Source organism: Candidozyma pseudohaemuli, assembly GCF_003013735.1.
Source record: "Candidozyma pseudohaemuli strain B12108 chromosome Unknown scaffold00007, whole genome shotgun sequence".
Lineage (NCBI taxonomy): Eukaryota > Fungi > Ascomycota > Pichiomycetes > Serinales > Metschnikowiaceae > Candidozyma > Candidozyma pseudohaemuli.
The window spans coordinates 364,366-378,983 of NW_020194441.1; the positions used below are offsets into that span (position 1 = coordinate 364,366).

The 14,618-nt window shown below is 50.0% G+C and overlaps 5 protein-coding genes across 5 annotated transcripts; 4 read left to right on the forward strand and 1 right to left on the reverse strand.

Moving 5' to 3' along the window:
• Positions 1-285: 285 nt before the first annotated feature.
• On the forward strand, positions 286-1,917 carry C7M61_003143 (uncharacterized protein; the record flags this gene model as incomplete). The annotated part of the gene is made up of 1 exon (XM_024858493.1): positions 286-1,917. The coding sequence occupies one exon, from the start codon at positions 286-288 to the stop codon at positions 1,915-1,917; it is 1,632 nt and encodes a 543-aa protein (XP_024713403.1).
• Positions 1,918-4,033: 2,116 nt separating this feature from the next.
• Positions 4,034-5,122, forward strand: C7M61_003144 (C2H2-type zinc finger protein; the record flags this gene model as incomplete). The annotated part of the gene is made up of 1 exon (XM_024858494.1): positions 4,034-5,122. One exon carries the CDS (start codon positions 4,034-4,036, stop codon positions 5,120-5,122), a length of 1,089 nt encoding a protein of 362 aa, XP_024713404.1.
• Positions 5,123-8,504: 3,382 nt separating this feature from the next.
• CTN3 (carnitine O-acetyltransferase) lies at positions 8,505-11,111 on the forward strand (the record flags this gene model as incomplete). Its single annotated transcript, XM_024858495.1, has 1 exon — positions 8,505-11,111. The coding sequence occupies one exon, from the start codon at positions 8,505-8,507 to the stop codon at positions 11,109-11,111; it is 2,607 nt and encodes an 868-aa protein (XP_024713405.1).
• A 102-nt stretch (positions 11,112-11,213) lies between these two features.
• Positions 11,214-12,563, forward strand: C7M61_003146 (uncharacterized protein; the record flags this gene model as incomplete). The annotated part of the gene is made up of 1 exon (XM_024858496.1): positions 11,214-12,563. The coding sequence occupies one exon, from the start codon at positions 11,214-11,216 to the stop codon at positions 12,561-12,563; it is 1,350 nt and encodes a 449-aa protein (XP_024713406.1).
• Positions 12,564-13,205: 642 nt separating this feature from the next.
• SEC14 (phosphatidylinositol/phosphatidylcholine transfer protein) lies at positions 13,206-14,102 on the reverse strand (the record flags this gene model as incomplete). The annotated part of the gene is made up of 1 exon (XM_024858497.1): positions 13,206-14,102. One exon carries the CDS (start codon positions 14,100-14,102, stop codon positions 13,206-13,208), a length of 897 nt encoding a protein of 298 aa, XP_024713407.1.
• Positions 14,103-14,618: the final 516 nt, after the last annotated feature.

Sequence of the window (14,618 nt, forward strand, 5' to 3'; positions counted from 1 at the left end):
ACCGGCGCTTAACTCAAAACGTCATAGCCGAAACGGTCGGCGCTTACGGCATGCTTAGGGTCCGAGCTGGGTGCCAAAACGCCTGGCAATTGCAGGATTGCCCAAATATCCAAAATCCAGCCAATCAGAAGACAGCATTTTCCCACTTTCTATTTTTTTAATCCGTCGCTAATCGTGTTTTTGGCACCCCCACGGCTGCATACGTCATGCACCCTGACACCAGCGAGGATTGCTCCACACATCACCGAAATCAACCTACTCCTACTACAACCACGTTTTTTTACAATGAGCGACTTTCGTTTCAAAACAACAGTAGATCCCAAAATCCTCCACCAGGTGTTCCTAGTGTGCGGCTCCGAATGGGGCCAGCCCGATCCAGAAGGTTTTGCCACGTTTCAGGCGAAACTACTTGTGGATGCCATTTTGAAAGGCAGAGCCGCTAAGGCGTTTTACTTGGAATCCAAGGAGGGCGAGATCGCCTCTGTGTGTGTGATCACGCAACACAAGGCTTTCTACAAAGACGGCGCTGCTGGCGGAATCGGTGTTCCAGATCCAGCGTCTTTTGGCGTCAGTCCAGCTACGGCGCTCAGATTGAGTTTTGTGTTTACGTTGGCGAAGTTCAGGGGCCTCAAATTGATGGAGAAGCTCGTCCGGAAGGCAATTGCCGTCACCGAGGAGGAGGTGTTGAAGAAGGAGCTCGAGAAGCTGTCGGACAAAAAGGGGTCCTTCCGGAGCATGGTCACGGACCTGGAGGGCCGTGTGGACGAGCAATTGGCCACGTACTACCTCGGCAAGAAGTACGTCTGGTACCTCTACTCGGCGATCAAGACGGTGTACTCGCGGTTCGGCTTCAAGGCGTACCCTGTTGACGGCTACATTGTGCCCCTGGCTGTGTTGGATAGTGAAGCCGCTGAAGCCGTCAAGAAGCTTCTCGGAGGCAAGGGCACCGACGCGTCGGTGCCAGGCAAAAAATTGACCCTTTTGGACGGCTCGAAGCAGCAGGACGTGCACTTGATCTCGCTGATTTTGCAGCTGAAGGAATTGGAGCTTTTGACCGACCTCAACAAGACCCTCTTCCACCTGGAGTTGGCTGGCGGGCGCAGGTCGCTGTCGTCGCTCACAAACGTGCAAACGGCTCTTTCGCTGACCCGGTTGGGCTCTCACAACGAGCTTTCTGCTGTATCAGAGAAGTTTGGCGGGGCTCAGATCGATCCAACCTCGCCCAAGCAGTCTGGCGTCAACAAAAAGTCGTCCGTGCAAAATTTGTCCATGTCCAAGTTCTTTTTGCAGCCTGACGAGGCCAACTTGCGCAAACAGCACGCCGCTGACGTGCCTAGAACGAAGAAACAGGGCGGAGAAGAGTACTACGCTAACATCAAGGGCGCCATTCTCACCAACGAGTTGCAGCAGAAGAGCTACTATGTGTTGTGGTCGCTGATCATGGAGGGCAAGCTCTTTATTGTCGGTCTGGGCGAGTTGAAGGTGGACCCCTTTGGCGTGCTTTCCGACCCTACCCGTGTGGAGGACCAGTTTGGCCGTAGAAGATCGTCATTCACCGGCCTCAACGACTTGGGCGGCTTCAACTTCCTGGATTTGGAGCTTTTGGTCAGCACGGCCGTGCTTGTGGGCAAGAAACGCAGCCCTGAGCTTGAACGGATCTACGTCACGTCCCAGGGGTTGCCAGACACCGTGCCTGCCGAGGTGTTGTACGACTTCTTCATCAACTACTTGCCCCGGACGGTGCCTAATGTTGTGAAGAAGGAGGACGACGGAGCCAAGGAGTCCAACACCGTGGCGTATGTGGAGGATTTTGGCGACGAGCAGCACCTTTTGCCCATGGCCAAGCGGTTTGGTATTGATTCGCCTGAGTTTGAGCTTGACTGGATTGCCAGCGGCAGTCTCATCACCTGGGGATGATCCAAAGCACAACCACTAGGGGTAAGGGCCAGGCCAAGGGGTATTTTTAAAAAGCAATACACGCAAGCGGTGTAGCTGCCTCTACCAGTCGTGACTCGTTGTCTGGTGGGGACCAGCTACCAGAGGCTTAGATCCCACAAGTGATCAAGAAGAATATGTAGCAAGAGTTAACCCAGATACAGTCATTCCCCCATGAGACTGGAGACTGTCTACAACTTCATCAGGGATGGAGACCAGGAGGATGTGGAAGTCTAAAAAAAGGAGAATATACTGCTTATACCCACGGTTTAATCGGCATCTTTCTCAGGGGTACCGGAACTCCACACTTAAAGCGGCTCCTCTTGCCCAAGGACGTTCTGCAGCCCCTCTTATCATCAGCCCCAGTCTAGCGAAAATCTAAGCCGGGAGAAATCCAAAGGAAGCACAAAAAGTGGGTTGGTTTCGAAAAGTGAAGATCTGGAGTGAGGGCGTAATTTACGATGCTTCCAGAGATCACAAAACGCAGAACGGGTCAGATACAGATTGCCCGATACAAGGAAAAAAAAAAAAAAAAATGCCACTGCAATCGAAACTAGAATCGCTCGATTGGGCTAGCCCAAAAGAGCAACAGATTCACGGCGAGGTTCAGCGGTTAAACCCATGACGGCTCGAATCTGGACATTCCCCAGATCTTCTAAAACCGCTTGTTACAAGGTGGAGGGAGAACGACGAGGACAAACAACAACACAGAAAAAAAAGTATGACATGATTTTTCGAAAAAAAACGAATGGGTGAAATTAGGCGGCGCTATTGGCGGCCTTGCGTTAATATTTGCTCGCTGTGATTTTGGAAAATGTGTGGAAGCGTCATCGGCAGAGGCATCTCGACGCTGGAGAATTTCCAACAGGGAAAAAACCGAGAAGAGAATTTTGCAAAAAGTGCCTTTTGGGTTTTTCCGGGCCTTTCCCATTGAAAACTACTGATATGACGTAAACGGCTAACGGCGCTGTTTCTTGGCCCCTGCCCCAGCCTTGTGAATTATCGTTACAGCCTCACTAAGCTGGACTAAATCAGCACAGCCTTTTCCACAGCCATCATGATGAAATTTTTGGCGTGTGCACCTTGGTGGATTCACAGAACGGGAGAATGCCCGAGGATTATCGGATAAACGGTCGTGTTTCGTGTATCTGCGCCTCATTCCACTCTACATATAACCAGCAGCTGGGTTTTTGCCCGTCCAGCCTGTGCTGCTTTACAGTATAACTGTTTAAATGAAGAAATGGAAAAAAAAGAAAATGTCGCCGAATCTTTTTCGTCAAGGCTGACTCTGGTGAGGCTGGTGAGCCCAGAATTTAGAGATCCGGTGGGAGGGGGATCTGAGAACCGGGGCTGCTGTCAGCCGTGTAGAGGGGTACATGGGGGCTGTGGGCCTGCTGTTACGTCGACACGGGCGTCGCTTCCCGCATAATTCGACAGCAGTGCTGCAGGGGAGTCCCGGACTGCAGATAAGTCAGGGGAACATTGCTGCGCGGGACCATCTTGCATTTACGTCGAAGCAAGCGTGGGAATTTCTTCCATGGTGAAGTAGGGACGATATCGAGACTATGATTTTTGTGGTGGACAGGCGTGAGGGTTTGAGGCGGGGTCTACCGGAGAAGGGGGCTTTGCCGCCGTTGGATGACGTGCCTCGTGCCTGGAGGCGCACTGCATACAAAGCCCAATAAACAAAGGCCCTGCTTCTGTCATCTGCCGCCAACATTGGGCTTATGGGATTGTGCGTGGATGGGTGATAGGCTGGGTGGCAGGTGGCACCCGGCTGTGTGCAGTGCCCATCTGCGTGCTCAGCACAGCCTTGACTAAGCCCCGTCCTTGCCCCTGGCTTTTAGCCGTCGCGGGCCTGCTGCAAATGCCGAAAGACAATGCTTCTATATGTACGCCTGCAAGCAGCACTGCAGGAGCGGCGCAGGACATGCAGCAGCTCGCGCACCGCTCTCTTATTTTGACGTGCAGCCCTCCCCCAATACCAAATAAGGTGTCGCTTACGCCGTCTCCACTATATAAATCCCACCATTCCCGCCGCTTTTGATTGTGTACAACTTTTTGATCATTAGCAAGGTAGCCTCACTTTAACTACCTCATGTCCTACCCTGTCTATTATCAGCAAGATTACGCCTCCAGGCCGTTCCAACAAATGGGTCCCTCCGTCGTTGACAACTCCCAATTCCAACAAAGCCTGGGCTACTACAACCAACAGGTGCCCCAGCAAGTGCCCCAGCAGATGCCCCAGAGAATGTCTCAGTTGGTGGACTACTACCAGATCCAAAATAACCAAAACAATCAACAACAAAACAGACAGCTGCGGCCCATGGCGTTGCCTCAGATTCACACTAGCAATACCCCCCAGCCTTCACAACAACTAGACACTCCTTCGTCCAATGACCCCAAGCTTTCACCTCCAGCATTTCTGTTGCAAGTGCCCTCGGTGCCTCAAATGAACCTTTCGGGAATGGCCCAGCCCGTTGCTCAGCCATATCAACAAAACTACCAGCAGCCACAAAATGCCATTCTCGTGCAACCCGTCATGACCTCAAGGTACCTGCCTTTGGCCAGTGCCCCTCAGGGAGCCCCAGCATCTTCCCCTGGCCACGGATACCCGCTTAGTCCGAGCCTGATGAGTGGCGAGGCTCACAGAAGAGATAGCGACGAGCTGCTCAAGGTTCCCGGAACAGGAATCAACTACAACTCGCTTGTCAGCTACACGGTGTCGCCAGCCAGCCGGCGCCGCAGACGCCTGGACTACAAGATGGTGGGCACGGATTCCGGATTGGCCAAGCATACGTGCCAGACTTGTGGCAAAACCTTCCCCAAGCCATATAACCTCAAGCTGCACATGAAGACCCATTCCACCGAGAGACCTTACAAGTGCCTGATGTGCCCCAAGCTGTTTGCCCGTTCTCACGACCGCAAGCGCCACGAGCATCTCCACCAGGGCGTCAAGAACTTCAAGTGTGAAGGCTTCCTTAAAGACGGCACTACCAAGTGGGGCTGTGGAAAGACGTTTGCACGTCTGGATGCCTTGGCACGTCATTTCCGGACTGAAACAGGCTGGCTCTGTATCAAGCCGTTGATGGACGAGGCCAAGGATGTGGAACTGGGCCGTTTACAAGCCGAACACCCGCTGTACTTCCAGCATTCGATTGCGCTCCCGCCGCTTCGCCAGCAGTGAGAAAAAACGAAAAAAGCGCCTGTGATGATTACGAACTGACGACGACAACAAAAAAGAACTTGTAGGAACTTACGGTTTAGCACGTGACTGATTTGCCTGGAAATTCTCCCCTACATTTTTACCTTCGAGCAAATAGTGCCATATACGCTGGTTTCTTCAGGTGTGTTTTAGACGAGTAGCGGGTGTGGTTGGTTTTTGCTTTGGCGGGCTGGGGCAAAAGATAAGCCATAATTTTGCGATCTGCTTTCTGCAGGACAGCTTCCGAAGAGACAATACGGGGGCCTTTTTCGACGATGGACGCCTCTTTTCGAGAAGTGCAAAAAAAGTGCTATGCTTCTTTCGATCGTCAGCTTATTCTCCATGGAGCACTCTCCCGAAGTTTGTCCAGACTGCCCTGGAGCATTGTGCGACTTTGTTGACGTAACAAGCGAGACCTTCATCTTATTGACGCATCGCCGATCGCATTATCCGCGCGGCATTGTCCAGAGCAAAGTCCATTCTCATTGGTTCCTGGCGCGCATGCAGGCGCACCGCATGTGCACCGCAGGTGGACGCCTGCCTGCCCCTTTGTGCGGCATTCCTGGCCGACACATGAATCCCCATTGACAATTGCCGTTTTCTTTTCCGCAATGTCTCGACTCGCTGGGTACGAGGCTCAGAGCTTGTGGAAAAATGCAAAGCCAAAAATAAATCTTTCACTGCCGATCGCACCTCCTTTGCCGAGGATCGAGCCCTCTGCAAGCCCCGTACTTGACAGAGGCTGCTGCTCAGCCCCCCTGGTCACTTGCAGGACTGACACCGCAGAGAAACCTGTGCCTCCCACAAAGCAGCAACACACCCGTGCACCACACATATTTTTATTCCCCAGGTCAGCCAGGAGCAGGTTCTCCCAAGCTGTCTTGATCCAGATCCGTGCCGGAGGGTCTTTTCAATACATACCCGGCAGCATCAAGCTGATGATTTTTCAAAAAAATGCTTGAAAGTGTAGATTTTAAAAATTAGTGTTGGCTTTGGGCATTCTAGAATTCACGGCTTGCCCAATCCAGCAGTGATCTTCGGCTCCGTGGCCCATGGATTCCACAAAAGCCATCGTCTAAAAGTGGTGATTCTATTCTCTCTGCACTGTAATGGTATATCTCCGATTGGGCTTTTGACTCTGAAAACTCAGCCCGTTCGAGGCTGAAAAGACTTCGTATCCATGCCCCTATTCAGTATCAAACACCCGTCTTTTAATAAAACCGGGTGTTCCAGAAGCCCTTCTGCGGAGGAGGCCGTAAAAGTTATTATTTCACAATGTACGAATGTCGCCTTCGTAGGGGGCGTGGAAAGCTTAAAGGCGACAATGGCATCTTGCGGAACAGGCTTGTTGGAAGTTTATTAGGGGGCGTTGCAACAATAGTTTTGTTTACTCTTATAGTTTTAAGAGAGTAGATGCATTGAAACGAGACATTGAAGCGGGAGGCATTGAAACGAGAGAATTGTGCTGACAGAGTTTCAAAAAATACCAAAAAGATGGACTGACAGATACGAAAGAAGGGTGGTTTTGGGGAGGCCATTTCAATGGGTAAGGTGCATGGGTTGTCAATTGCAGCCTGAAAGGCAGCCATGCATTTCGTGAATTTTCGAAATATTTCTGGTGTTTTTAGGGCTTAGTTGGCTTAGGCAAACAGGGAGATACAGAAAGCTCGACGTATGTATCCCGCCGCCTCGTATTTAGTGTAATTGTCCTCGAGGCATGGGGCCCATGGAAAAAGTGGATGGGCAAATAAAAGTAAATTTCAAACTAACAAATCTATCAATTTCGTTAAATTTGATCGTGGATACCCCTCCGCCGTTGCTGATTTACCGAATACCCCATGTACCTGGAAACTACGCTGCTGGGTTTTCTTGTGATAATGGCAAAAGCAGATCTTTGCAGCTGCCTCTATGAAGTAGCCGCCGTCGCTACATCCAAACCATAATCTTGCACTGCATTCCGAAACTGCTTGTGCTGACCAGGCAGAAAACCAGGCATGACTAGTCGATCGCTGTGGGAATTTACGGTGGTGCAAATCACCCCTGAAGGTTAAATGGAGGGTGAAGCTGGTGGATGTTTCGGGAAGCCGCTAGTGATTTCCTGATCAATTGGGATTTTCTGTTCAATTGGGGATGGATTTTGAAGCTGGAAAGTGGGTTGGAGAATACGGTACATGGAATGAGATCCACTTTTTCTGAAAAATAGGATTGTAATTCAGCGAAAGGATTATAGAATTCCAATCAACAGATTTTGTTCAAAAATTGCTTTAAGACACCAATGCTTCAATTGCGATTTTGCAGTTGAAAAATAAGGTGGAACAGACTGGTACATGGAACGAAGTCCATCTATACTGAAAAATAGCATTGGTTTTCGGCAACAGCAAAAATTGACAAAGGCAAGATCAATAGATTCAGTTCATTATTGGCTTTGACCAATGCTGCTCAACAATATGTTAACTCCAAAAGAACACACATTTGAACATTTCCGCAAACTAAACTGGTTTACGGTGAGAACTACCTATTTAATGTACCGTGGCCTTCCCTTCTGATACGTCAGCTGAAGAAGGCTGTCAGACAGATCTGTCCGATGGGTCGATAAACACGGCGAGACGTTCGAAAACTGACCCGAGGGTCTCGTGAAATTGAGAGTTATAAGATCTTATTGGAGGTTGTTTCGATGGAGATTTAGTGTTTTACTCTAATAAAGAGATATTAGTTGAAAAAAAAAAAAAGAGGGAGCCAGATCCTTGGGAGTTCAGATAGCACTTGATGCATCACGACTTAAATGCACTTTCCATTCCTTGACACACCAATTGAACCAAACCAACCAGGCACCGATTCAAAATCCAGGCATCATTTCAAAATCGACGAAATCAACAAAGTCCATCAACCGCTTAATCCCTCCATCACAATCCACCTTTAAGTACTACTCTTCAAAACCTACCCCACTGTATGCCCGCTTGTCAAGACCATGCAGCGTTTGCGACAGAGCATCCACACATTTTGACAAACAAAAGACACAAACTCCTTATCTGCAAAATCCACAAAATCCACCAATTCCACCAAATCCTCCATCTTTCACAAAATGCATTCTGACTAAACCCGGACTTTCATTGGCCGCACTCCGAGGACCCTGCCAGACCCTCGGCCCGAGGAAGTCACCATACTGAACCGAGAAAAAACCAATATCAATTTCCACAAAACCTGAATCGAAATCTTGAAATCCATTGATTTTCTTCACCCCCGTAAGAGCATATCTCGGTGGAACGGCCGGCGATAGGTCCCACGCACTGCACACAGACACCCCACCTGCCCCACAGATCCTGGGGTACTTAAGCATCACCGATTCCTCTTTTTCTTCCCACTAATGAAGTACTCCCTTTTCGAATACGAGGAGCAGCTTCCCCGCCTTCCCGTGCCGCTGTTGGCGCAGTCCACGCACCTGATATTGGCGGCGTTGAAGCCCCTTCTTCCTGCCGAGGAATACTCGGAAATCTTGAACGAGGCATCGCAAGTGATCACCAACAAAACGGTGCTGTTGGTCCAAAGACACTTGGAGGAGGCGGCTAGAAACCCAAACGTCACGTGCTACTTGAACGCCGTCAACGGCGAGAGCTACCCGGGCATCTACGGCGACTTGAACGGCGATATTCTCCCTAGAAACCCGTTTTTGGTATTGGAGGAGGATCCGTACGCCCAGACCATCAATCCGCCTAACCAGGCACAGCGTACGGCGTCATTGGTGAACTCCACGCTAAAGTTCATTGTGAGCTTGAGAAATGGCACCTTGAAGCCCGATGTGACCCCAAAACTGGGCACTCCTCTTACGATGAAATGCTATATGAACTTGTTCGGCACGACCAGAGTGCCTGACGAGCTGCAAGAATACCACCACATCACCATTGCCAAGTATAAGCACTTCAACGACTCCCGCCACGTGCTCTTCATCTGCAACAACCAGTACTACACCCTAGAGGTGCTCACTCCTTGTGAAGATGTCAACCAGAACCCCAAGCACCAGATCTGGTTCAATGATGCCGAATTGGCTCCGATCGTTCAGGAGATCATCAACCAGTCCTCGCTGGTCGACCAGATCACCGCTGTGAATAACGGTATCGGTGCTATCACGACTCAGACGTACGGATACTGGAAACTGGCCAGAGTGGAGTTGAAGAAGACCAACCCCAACTACCTTGAAGCGGTTGACAATGCTCTTTTTGTGGTGGTGTTGGATACCACAAGTGCCCCCAAGACCGACCAAGAAAAGACCCAGGTCATCTCTCACGGAACATCTCGTTTGTTGGAAGGCACCAACATTCAGATCGGTTCGTGTACTTCTAGATGGTACGATAAGCTTCAGATGGTGGTGACTTCCAATGCAGTCGCAGGCGTTGTTTGGGAGTCCTCGCTGATGGACAGTACGGCCATTTTGCGTTTTATCAGTGACATTTATACAGATTCGATCTTGAAGCTCGCAAGAAACATCAACGGTGCTGAGAACACCCTTTTTGACGAGTCCGTGCAATTTGTATCGGGTAAAGTGAGTGATCATAAGCCCAATGCCAGAGAGCTTCGTTTCAGAATGACACCAGAGCTCCAGCACTTGATCCACCTTTCTGAGACTCGTCTTGCTGATCTTTTGAACCAGCACGAGTACAAGAGTCTCACGATGAAGCTTGATAGTCATCTTTTGACGAAATCAGGCTTGCTGGCGGATTCGTTCTTGCAGATCGGTTTCCAAGTTGCCCACTATGCCTTGTACGGTAGAGTCGCCAACACTTTGGAACCGATCACCACGAGAAAGTTCCGTGATGCTAGAACAGACTTGGTGGCTGTGCAAAACGAGCCTATCAACAACCTCGCTAAATTATTTATTACCTCTGCTGACAACGACAAGAAGTGGCTGTCATTTAAGGCTTGTGCCATTGACCACACAAAGCATTACCGTGACGCTATGCTTGGACAAGGTTTCGAAAGACACATTGGCGCTTTACTCCAAGTTTTGAAGAAGCCCAGTGCGGTGGAAAGTTTGAACAGGCTCAACAAGGATGTGGAAGGTTTGGAGCCCATTCCACCGGTCGAAGTGATGGCAGATGAGTACATTCCGTTCTTGTCCAATGAGTCCATTGAAAGACTCACTGGTGCAGAGCTTTTGATCAGTAACTGTGGTAACCCCGCTTTGCATCTCTTTGGCATATCGCCAGCTATCGACCAAGGCTTTGGAATTGGTTATATCATCCACAAGGATAAGGTGGTGGTGACTGTGTCATCAAAGTTCCGCCAGACAGAGCGCTTTTTGAGTACGTTCCGTTCTGTGATGAAGGAGGTGAAGAACATTCTTCGTGGAGAGGCCGACATTTTGGAAGAAATGGCTGACTCTGAAACAAGAAGGTATGAGCTCAAGCGCCTCCGTATCGAGAAGGAGTTGAAGAATGTCAACAAGGAATTGTACCTGACGAGGCACCCCATTGACCTTAGGTTGGACTCGACAGCTCTGTTCAAGCTTCCAGAAAGCCCCTTGAGAGAGGCTCCTCCTGTGATCCAGGAGTCAAGCAGCAATTCCGACGATAACAAGGACGACGAGTTCAACTATCTTGGTGGTTACGGCTACTTTGATGTTGGTGAGGTTGATATCAGGAGGGACGAGCTTGTACGTGATGAATCCTTCTTGAGCACCAACACCTCGAGTATGACCTCCAGAACAGGCTCGCGTGTTCACTCCAGTGGCGATTTGTACCAGATGGGAAAGCAAAAGGGCTTCCAGTTGCCACCCCAAGGCATGCAATTGCCCCAACAGCCTGATCTCAAGCAAAAGATCTCGTTGAATGACCAAATCCGCGATCGTTTGCAGCCAGACATTCTGTCACCCAGCCTTGACGAAGTGATGAACAAGACCGAATGGCCGGCACAGCTGCAGCCGCAGAGCAGAAAGAAGAACCAGATTGGCCGCGAGGTGCCGATGCTGAAGTTCTAATATTTATTGAATATATTATACTACGAAGTGTTGATTTTCCTGTACACAGCGCCCTATATCTGAGACCTCCATCTGAGTAAGCTAGAGCACTAATTTCTTACCATGTCGTGGAGCGGGATAGCCCGAATTCCGAGGTCTATAATACAAATCCGAGGAGTAGATGCATCGAAGTTTCTTAATGGACTCATTACAACCCGGCTTTTGCCCAATGTGGTGAAGAAAAAGCAGCATACCATCAGTGACAATGAAAACAGACATTTGGAGCTTCAGGAGGTGATAAACCCGGAAAAGAACTGGGGACTCATGCATGAGGATATCTACGATCCGGATTTCAATATCTTTGTACGTCGAGACGGAGTTCTGTCGATGTTTCTCAATTCCAAAGGCAGAGTCGTGAATGACTGCTTTGTCTATGCCAATCCGTACCACACACTCACCGATGCATTCAAGAAGAGCATAGAGGAACCCAATTTTTTGGTGGAAATCGATCCAAAGTACGTTTCTGCGCTACAGACGCTTCTACGCATGCACAAGCTCAGTGCCAGAGTCAAGATCGAGCCAATCAAGGAGATCTTCTCGTATTACTACTACAACGAAACGCCTGAATTTGAGGAGTGGCTAGAGGACTTTCAGGGACAGTACTTGACGACAGGCGACCCCGAGGGTGCGTTGGAAAACGCCAATAAGGTCGTCGAACAAGAACTCATATTCAACAAGGCATTTGCACCCAACGTGACTGGATTTGCCATCGACAACAGAATACCCAATTTTGGGCTCAAGGTGCTCACGACGCAGGAGGCCCAGGATCCAGCGGACATTTTTTCGGACTCCTTCAAGCAGCTTTTCGAGGTCAAGGAAGTGCTGCCTCGTCAAATCACCGATAGGAGGTACACCAACGGCCTTTTTGAGACCGCCGATGCTCCTAAGGGCATGTCGCTTTTGCCGTTTGAGTGCAATTTGGACTACATCAACGGCTTGAGTCTTGAAAAGGGCTGTTACGTGGGACAGGAGCTCACCATCAGAACGTTCAACGGCGGAGTTATCAGAAAGCGTGTGGTTCCGCTTGTGTTCACGGCCGACGAGGGCGATTTGGCGAAACTCAGTGAAGCCGACGTGACGGAAGTTTCTCTTGAACCTGTTGCTGCCGAGAAACCAAAAGCAGCAGCGCCCTCGCCATTTGATAATTCCAAGTCACCTTTTGAGAAGTCCAGCTCGCCATTCGACAAGTCCAACGCCCAGTCCAGCTCTCCCTTCGGCAGCTCGGGAAAAGCACCAGCTCCCAGACGCAGCAAAGTCGGAAAGCTCCTCTCTGTTCGAGGCAAAATGGGTTTCGCATTGGTCAACATCGACAAACTCAAGAAGGACAGCCGCCTCAAGGTTCAGGTTCCTGGCGTTTCCAAGGCTTTGGACGCCACAGCGCATATACCCGAATGGTGGCCCGAGGAGGAGTAGCCGAGCTGGACCCTTTTTACATCATCACCGTTACATGGTGTATCATCAACCGTGCATCGCCATCTGCAACCTAAAACGCTACGGCTATAATTGCATCACAGGGCCCTGCGTTATGCTAGGTGAAGCGTGCATCAAAGGGCTTTGTGAAGCAGGTTGTTACATCACCTGTGGAGCATTACAAGTTGCAACCGTTTCTTCGTTGGGACCGAAGTCCAAGTATATAGTGCGTCCCGTGAAACCCCAGCAAAAGAAATGAAATCTGCAAAGTCCCTCAATTCATTAATATTATGGATTCGAGAATTACGAGGACAATGCCATTGTAACCAGAGTCCAGAACCAAAGGCATGGTGACCTTATTTATAGCAATCCAAAAATAAATCAACCTCTGACCAGTCGGACTTGTTTGTTGATGTCTCACGACAATATGACACGCCATTGTCCGAAACAATGCCCCCATAAAACGACAATCTACGACAAAAGTGGCATCTCCAAAAACCGCCTGCTACACTCACATAAATAGCGTTTTATTGAACTCTAATCCCGCGGGGCGCCACGGCGTTCACACGAAGCTTGCTCCGTCTCTCTATCACGGTTCCCAGGTGGTGGCAACCTCATGCAACGGCAGCAGCTCTATCAAATAAATCACTCGAAAGCACGGGGCGCCTCGCCCTCGGGGCCGATGTACTGGGGGTCTCTCCAGGGACCGTAGTCGTTCAAAGCCAAGTCCTGATCACTCACGTCGCTGCTTCCACCGTACTTCTTGGGCAAGTTTTGTGGTGGAATCTGCTTGAGCAACTCCTTCTGGTACGAAGAACTCAAAATGTGGATTTTCGACACGGTGACAGGGTCCAAGAAGGGCTTGAACAACTTGAACAAGGTGGAAAAGCCAAAGGGGGCGTTGATGCAGTAGAACTTGCCCATTCTCTCCGGGTAGTAGTCCTGGCCAATCTTGGAGGCCTCCTTGACGTAGCCAATCACCTGGTAGGCGGCGCTCATGCTGATGCCCTTGAGGTCCATGATGGTACACGAGGTCTCGACCAAGTAGCCCTGTTTTCTCGAACAAGCAGGCAATCTGTACTGGGTGAACAGCTCGTACTCCCAGGTCAAGTTCTTCAACATTCTCTCCTGGGTGGTCACCTTCAACATGTCGGGAAGGTACACCTTGCCCAACTCCTCGAAGTAAACCGGACGCCCGTCTTTATCGGTCTTGTGGTAGTACTGTGGGTACATCTTGGCCACGAGGGGCTTTTCCGTGTAGTGGAAGTCCTTGAGGATGGTGTTGACGCCAAACTCCTTTCTCCACTTTTCACACTCCACAAACATGAACTTGGCCTTGGCCAAGTTGAACTTTCTGGCTCTCAAGAAACGAAGAAGCGACGCATCGTCAAGACGGTACTCGAACCCTTCAGCAACAAGCTCCTGTCTCAACTGGGCCAAGATCTGCTTCTGTTCCTCCGTCAAGTTGGAGGTGTATCCTGTCTGCAGGGTGGGGGCGCTGACTTGCGGGAACGACGCCAATATCTCTGCTTCTGTCGCCATGGTGGTGGTTTAGGAAAAAAGACAATCAGTGTTGATACCCACGCGGGACTGCATCGACCGATGGACATCTGGGCCTCCATTTCTTTTTGGCAAGGGCCTGAATTTTTTACGATTAGTGAAGAAATTTGAGTCTATTGGATTTACTGGAATTTGTATAATTTGCATATTTTGATTTGTCGAATCGCTTCGTTTTCGACCGCCCCGTCGTGGAGCTTTCGCTGTCGCGGCGCATTTGCAACCGTTCTTCCGTGGCATCCGGAGGCTGCAAATTAACAGCAATCTGCCGCTCATCACACAGCGAAAACGGGGCTCCACCTGCGTTTTGCTGTTTTTTTCGAAATCACGCCGCTTTCTCTAAAAACCTTGTTGCTTGCTGCGCGGCTTCTGGAAGCAACTTTCCAGGGGAAGTGACGTTGTGGAGTTTAGCCGCGGTGCTGGCACACGGTGGACCGTGGAAAGGGGAGAAACGAAGAAAACGGGTGTTTTGGATTTGGGAGGTTTGAGGTGGATTTGGTG